Raw genomic sequence first — 7981 nt, 5'->3', positions numbered from 1 at the left:
AAAATTAGAATTTCAAATTTTAAAAAATACAGGAACTAAAATGACCAAATTAAAATACACAAATTAAATTTACAATTTACACTAATAATAGAATTTAATTTAATTATTTCTCGTATTGAATGTCTATTGTATAATTATGATATATTAGAATTTGTAAATTCTAATTAACCATATCAAATAACTCTAAATTGTGTCATACATCATACAATAAATAGAGTAGAATTTTACTGTTCCAATTTTAAACAAAGGTCTCCCACGGGTTTCTCCCACTCAATACCGGTGGTTCATCCTTGGGAAATTCGAGAACAGAGGGGCAGGTTGCATCATTCGAGACTAGGAGGGTCTAGCATATCCCGAATGTCAAGCCCTTCAAAATGGTCTCAACCGACGATATTACATTTACGAAATAATGATAATCAAATGCTCATGCAGGACGCTCCTTGATGATTGCCAAAGTGCAACATTAAAGCATATCTTTAGAGAAGGAAATCGGACATTTTGGCTTAGATTGGAACCTCCGATTACTAAAATGTTGGATTTTGGTTTTGTTACCAACTGCCATGAGCCCCCATTATGTAGTAAAGATATTTTATTTTCTGATGATCTAGGGAGAAGCTACTCCCGTACGGTGGACTTTTAATTTCAATTTTACTTGCTCCTCGTCAAACAAAAAAAAAAGAGTTATTAAACATTTACATTAAAAACATTCTTTAAGTTTATTGCAAATTATCAGTTCAAATATAGTAAACATGCAAGGCATTCATATTGGATTCAACATGAATTGCATATTTGAGTGAAGATTCGGTAGCAATATCAGTGAAAAGCTTAAACTAATCCAATCACTCTCCAAATCCCAATATCTAAAACCCCTGGTTCGGGGTTCTTCATTAATTCTTTCAACAGTACATGTATATTCTGTTGTACACTTGGGAATCTGATCAGTAAGATGTAAAAGAAAGTGAAAAGAAAAAAAAAATCATAACCTGCCTTGGCCTCCACCTTCTTTCATGGAGGTAAAAGAAGTAAACCTTTGTTTCCAGGGAGCATCCTTTTGTTGTTCAATCCATGACAAAAAGGCACTGTCTAACAAGCAGAAGATATTAACATAAAGGAGTTGGTATCTAACCGGAACATATCGGAAATTCGCAACCTGAACGATTGGCCAAACGCCACCTTCCAATATCAAGGCTGGGAGGAAGTCTCTCTTCACGTCTTCCTTCACTTGAGCAGTGCTTTTTCCGGCTGAAAACCCCATATATGTGAAAAACACAAACAAGTCAAAGGGGCCAAAGATAAGGCCATCCATTGCAACTTTTGCAGCAACAAACCTCGCTGACTTTGGACGCAGTAGAAGCCTCATCTTTATAAATTTGTCCAACTCTTCATACCTACATGAAGCAAAGATTACAGTTGTAAGCAGCTGCAAGATTTACTTACCAATCTTACAAATCAAAACCCAGTTCTAAGAGTTTGGTAGAGTCCGGCAAGATTTTATCAAATGTATCGAGGCAACATGTTTGGAATCTCCTAGATGTAGAATTTTACTGTTCCTATTAGGGACCAACCCATATAAATAACGAAAAAGAAGGAATAGAGAAAATTCGACACATAAATTTATGTGGAAAATCTTCCTCAATTAAGAGGATAAAAAATCACAAGCAAAAGAGTCTTCACTAATGAACAAACAATCAAAGAGTACAAGATGAAATTCAAAACAAACCTTAGACCCGAATACAAAGCTCTCTGGCTAAAATACAAAATTCCCTTAAAGCTATCTAAAACTCTCTCATGATTTTTTTTCTCTAATATTACGATATGATCTTAACTTTTTCTAGGGTTACCAAGGCCCTTTAAATAAGTTAAGATTAGAATTCTAATATAACTATAATATCTCTAGTGTAACCAGAGTTTAATCGGGAAAAGTAACTCTGCTGAGAGTTTAATTACGTAGCTGTTTTAAGTTTGGAATTTGTCGCGTCGTCCCAGCCGTTCTCGTTACAACGTCGCCTCTGTTTCGAACATCATCACGTCGTTGCAATGTCGTGTGATTCCTCGTCACGATGTCGTCTCTACTTTGACTGAAAAATGCGACACACACTCCACAAATCTCCACCTTGACTCGTTTTTTAATATGTCTCATTTGCCAAACCCCGTCATGGGCCTAACTCGATCTTTGCAAGATACTAACCAAGTCCAAATGATGTTTGAACTTGAAAACTAGAAGACTCTTATTCAAAACAATCATACCTTTCTTGCTCATATAACCAAGTCACATATGCCACAACTGAGTTGACTCCAACTCTGTAGTAGACGAGGAAATTGCTGCTGCATCAGTCACTGTTGAACCCAGTAGAATATATAAACTGTCGTAATTCTGACCTTTCATCAAAACGAAAGCTCACGAGATATCTCAATGTCGCTTGACTTGACAATGATTCTACAATCGTTCGAGTCTAACATACCCAGGGAGATGAGATTTTTCTATCAGGCACATGCCTGATATCTGACAGAATCCTAATAATCCCGTCATACATCCTGATTTGAGCAGTACCAATACCGATTATCTTATAGGGTGAATTATTTTCCATAAGCACAACTCCATCTTCAACTAAGCTATATGTGGAGTACCACTCCTTGTTTGGACACATGATAAGAACACCCCGAATCGAGTATCTACTTAGACGAAAACTTGGACATTTTAATTGTAGACACCAGCAGCAAATCATCACCCTTGTCCTCAGCCACACTAGCATCTACTACCTCAGTTTTTTTCTTTCCTTTCTCGTTACTCCCTTCTGTTTTTATTTTGTAACTTATAACACTCTGCATTAATATTACCCAACTTTTTATAGTAGTCACAGGTCTTGTCTCGATTTCTCGACCTTGATTTTGACCTACACCTGTTCTGACTTGAAACCTTGGATTGTTGTCTACCTCTTGCAACCAAAACCGAGGCTTACCCATCTGACTTGCTATTTGAATCTAGCTCATTGTCGAGTTTATCTTTACTTAACAAGTTTCCTTTCACATCCTCGAATAAGAGCTTATCTCTACCATAAATCAGAATTTTCTTGAAAGTCTTATATGAATGGGGCAAAGAGCACAATAATAACATAGTCTAATCTTCATCATCTATATTAGCCTCAACATTTTTCAGATCATTCACGAGAGTAACAAATTCACTGATGTGAGCATTAATGGACGCCCCTTCGGCCATACAGAACATGTACAGGTGTTGTTTCAACACTAATTGATTAGCTAGAGGCTTTGTCATGTAAAGGGTTTCTAACTTTCTCCATAAGCCAGATGTTGTTTTCTCCATAAGCACCTCCTGCAACACATTGTTCGTGAGACATAACTGAATTGCAGACAAAGCATTCTCATCAAGCTCATCCCATTCCGACTGATCTGAATCCGCGAGCTTTTGCCCTGTCACGACTTTCTTTAGGCCATTCTAAACTAGTATTGCAGTCATCCGAACTTGTCATAAATTGAATTTGTGATCCCATCAAACTTCTCGATATCGAATCTCATTGTCATCATCTCTAAACGGGTTGATTGCGGAACCCTAACTAAATTCTAATACTAGTTTGTTGATGACCGTATAAACAATGAGAAAAGAAAGAATAGAGAAAATTGGTTACACAAATTTATGTAGAAAAACTCCTCCAATCAAGAGTATAAAAAACGAGTAAAAGAGACTTCGCTAATGAATAAACAATTAAAGAGTACAAGATGGAGAAATTCAAAACAAACCCTAACCCCGAATACAAAGTTTTTTCTCTTTGATGTTATGTTATGATCTTCACTTTTTCTAAGGTTACTATGGCCTTTTAAATAGGCTACGATTAGAGTTCTAATATAACTATAATATCTCTGTTGTAATCAATGTTTGACTGAGAAAAATAACCTTACTAAGAGTTTAATTACGAAGCTACTTTAAGTTTGGAATTAGTCGCATCGTTGCGACGTCGTAAACTCCTTTTTGCGATGTCACATGATTCCTCATCACGATGTCACCTTTGCTTTGACTCTGGTTTGATCGAAAAATGCGACACACTCCACAGTTTCAAGATAGAAATTTGGACTCAATAGAGACCTTGAATTTCTTGGATAAAGCATAATTTGATCCATCATCACATATAGAAACATAATTTCTTACTAACCATCAAATGCTCCACAATAACTCCTTTGAAGCTTTTAATCTTTTGATGTTTGAGAATAAATTCTGTCTAATTTAACAGTGTTCTATACACAGCCAAGTATAGTTCAGCAGAAAAACAAAAATAATGTTGATTAATCGACAGGAAAGATAAAAAAAAGAGATGAGAACAGACCAGAAGTGTCCAACTGGTCCAACAAAGCCAAATCCAAACATACTTGTGACAGCTACCCTTTTCCAGTTGACTTTAAATTCATTATCATCATCCTGTCAAATGAAACACCAACCATCGTCTTACTAGTGCAAAAGGAGCTGTTTTATTCAGAATCCAGCTTCAGCAGAGATGCAATAGAAACTATAATTTCTGAAGATGCAATCATGGTGCTAACAAAATAATGGGCAATGGGTACAAGGACATAATATGCAAAATGTATGACAATTAGTTACTCGTCAATTAGGTATAATATTTATTACTTGATATCATGACACAAGAACCATCAAACAGAAGAAATTGGTTGCTTAAAGTGTATGAAATAATTCAAAAGCACAAAACATGCACTGATTACTTCTATTGCCTTCTATGTGGTTCCCCTATGACCTAATGGAATACCTTATAAGCAAACAGTAAGCATTAAGTGGAGAGTGCTGATCAGGAATTTACCATTAAATTACGAATATCCCAAAATTAGTTAACCCGAAAGTATGAGAGCAACCCCCGAAGAAAACCCTTAATATTGACAGCTGAAACAAGATGATCTTGGTACAGAAGTAGGAAATTATTTCGACAGTTCAATTAAGTAAACTTATAAGCAAGTATTTTTTTTATGCTTGCTATGAAACTTGAGGAAACTGTAAACTGTTATGAGTCTGTAAGATGCATGAAACAAAAAGATCAACCAACTCTTATAAACAATTATTTGGGAAAAAAAGTCAACTGCTCAGAACAACACAAGTTTTGAAGAACTCTGTCACAGCAATTCTATTCATATTGCCAACGAGATATGGCTGAATTTTCTAATGTCGGAATAAACTAGAAAATGAGTGAGGAAAACCTCGAACATATATCAAATACTAAGAAATGCATACCATGGCATCATTAAATCCATTTTGACCATAAACCATGGGTATGCACTATGCAGTGATGATAAGTAAGACAAATTTCAGTTTATGAGCAGTAGAACAGAAAAAAAATGGAAACCACAACAAAAAGAGGGAAGAAAACAGTGGGCATGCTTTTCTTAACAGCTCTATCTCAAGTGAATCCTTGTAGCTCACTAGGATGTCTTATGGACGTAAATTGCACACACCACCCAAGACAAATGTTAGCTTAGTTTGCATTACTGAAACGGCGCCAATTTACCATCTCTTCTGGTAATGCCATATGGAACATTGCCATTACAAGATTGAATTTTCATTACCACTTGAAAATCAATGCTTTAATTATCCCTCAAACATTATCAACCAATAGCCCTCAATCAAACATGAGCTATGAACATCAATAAAGGATTCGGGGGCAATAATGCTACAGCTATATGAATAAAATGGGAATATATCCCAAACAAAAATCATCATCAAAGATCGAAAGGATTCGGGGGCAATAATGCTACAGCTATATGAATAAAATGGGAATATATCCCAAACAAAAATCATCATCAAAGATCGAAATAACCCAGAAGAAATCAACATAAAATCAGAACATGCAGACACCCAGTTGCAAAACAAAAGTAAGAAAAAAGTGTACCCAATAGCTCAAATAGATACAATCAAGCATAAGGGGAAAAAAAGGTAAAAACAAGAGGAAAATGAGAGGAGAAAAAAAAGAGGGTTGTTGGGGATTGGAAAAAGATGCGTACTTTATGATATTGAAGGCGTTTCTTTGCGGTGGAATGGGTGATGTATTGAGCAGCAACATCCCCAATGCCCCAAAGGAAACCTGAGCTGATAATTTGTGTTTTTACAGGATGAAGAGATAAACAGCTCTGGTACCATTTCCATATCCTCAACATTTTATCCAAAAAAAACCCACAGAAATTGAAGAAATATAAGAAAGGAGTTATTATTAGAGGGTAAAGGGAGAAACTGGGGACTAAAACAGAGAAAATTTGGAACCCATGTCCTACTGACGACCACCATGCCTATCCCCATGACTCATCATCTCATTCATTTCAATGAATTTCTCTTCTGGGTGTTTTTGGCTGACTTGGACAGCTATTCAAACATAAAAGATTGGGATTTTTCTATTTTTAATTATTTTGTATTAATAACACAACTAATCTGACTGATTATCAAAATAATAATTAAAGATTCCTTTTATTTTCTTTTATAAAGATTGTACTCGTAATTTGTTTTTATCCGATTAATTATTAATTTTTCTTTTCCGCTGAAATATTATTCAAAGCGCGTATAGACAGTAATATAAAATCAAAATGGGGTACTAAATTGAAAATAAATATTGTTTCTAGTAATGGTTTCTGTGTACATTCAATTGCAAGTGATGTGGGTTCACCCATTCCCGGTGGCTAACAAAAGGAATTCAATACATTTCTTAATTTAATGTTTTCAATTTTTATTTTGAATATTTTAATTAATCAGGTTTTTTTAAATATATACCCCTTTAATCAATTTATTTTTAATAATTACATATTGTATAAGGGATAAGATTAATAGGAGTTAATTATCTATATTTTTTAGGTTTGTAAAATTTATTATATCCTCATCCATCGTAGCACATGTGACAAGTCAAGAAAACATACAAAAAAATAAGTCAGTCATAGATAGATGAAAGGTCACATTTGTGCTCACCCTTCCAACATGACTATATGTGCAATGGATGATTCTAATCTCCATTGGAAACATTAAGTTATTAATCACCAAACACTATGTAAGCATAATTACTTTACCCCATCAAAAGTAAAATGAATAACAAAATTTGTCCAATCACATATATCATCATCCTATCAAAAACATCTCTCCCACCTAAATAGCAAATCTAACATGTTAACATCATCTTACATGAGATTTCTACCTATAAATACATCCAAGAACAATGAAAAAAGAGATTGACCCGTCAAAAATATTAAATCTACACTCTATCAACACTCTTTCAATCCTTAATCTTTGATCATCTTTACCACCACTCTTCATAATCTCTAAATCTCCACCCTAATTGGGTGAACCCATCTTTAGAATAATCACTATCCTCTTCTCATATTCAACACAATATCAACAAAATTATTAGGAGTTTAAGCTTGAATTTTGATATAAAGAGATAACACCTTGTGACTCCACCAACTATGGGTATATCCACCACTTTAATTAGTATTTTAATTGATGTTTTTGTAAGCTTTTAGCCCACAAATATTAGCAAAAAGAAAGTGGGTGATAATACTACATTGAATTTTTTTTCTTCTTTTTTAACGATTGATAACTCAATTACAATCTTTAATTTTGTTTTAAAAACAATTAAAATAATCATATGCTATGCTAAACTATGGACATGCGTATTTTAGACATTAATTTTTGGGTTTGTTTGTATGATTAAGGGAGAAATTAGGTAACTGGTAGGGTTTCATAAAATAGAAAATTTTTATTTAAATTTTAAAATTTTTAAATTAATAAAAGTAAAATTATATTTTGGTCCCTTTTAAAAATATAAAATTTGATTCAATTCTTTAAAAATTATAAAGATATAAATTATTAAAATGATAAAATTACATTTTTATCATCGTAAAACTGCATTGACTTGAGAAAATACCGATTAAATTAAATCCACCGTATTTGAACTATTTATAAAATACAAGTTAGAAAGTTATGGTTATT

General features: G+C 33.9%; 1 protein-coding gene across 2 annotated transcripts; it reads right to left on the bottom strand.

The window, feature by feature from the left end:
* Positions 1-691: 691 nt before the first annotated feature.
* Positions 692-6420, bottom strand: LOC108484052 (uncharacterized). Of its 2 annotated transcripts, XM_017787673.2 has the most exons (5): positions 6016-6420; positions 4338-4429; positions 1329-1388; positions 1151-1242; positions 692-1079 (listed from the first exon to the last, which is right to left on the bottom strand). In XM_017787673.2, the coding sequence occupies exons 1-5, from the start codon at positions 6166-6168 to the stop codon at positions 1006-1008; spliced, it is 471 nt and encodes a 156-aa protein (XP_017643162.1). In that variant the 5' UTR covers positions 6169-6420; the 3' UTR covers positions 692-1005. The 2 variants fall into 2 exon arrangements, with proteins under 2 accessions (XP_017643162.1, XP_017643161.1); XM_017787672.2 differs by having other exon boundaries at positions 692-1388; positions 6016-6415.
* Positions 6421-7981: the final 1561 nt, after the last annotated feature.

This window comes from Gossypium arboreum, chromosome 6 (genome assembly GCF_025698485.1).
Source record: "Gossypium arboreum isolate Shixiya-1 chromosome 6, ASM2569848v2, whole genome shotgun sequence".
Classification (NCBI taxonomy): Eukaryota; Viridiplantae; Streptophyta; class Magnoliopsida; order Malvales; family Malvaceae; genus Gossypium; species Gossypium arboreum.
This window is presented reverse-complemented; position numbering and strand designations above follow the sequence as displayed.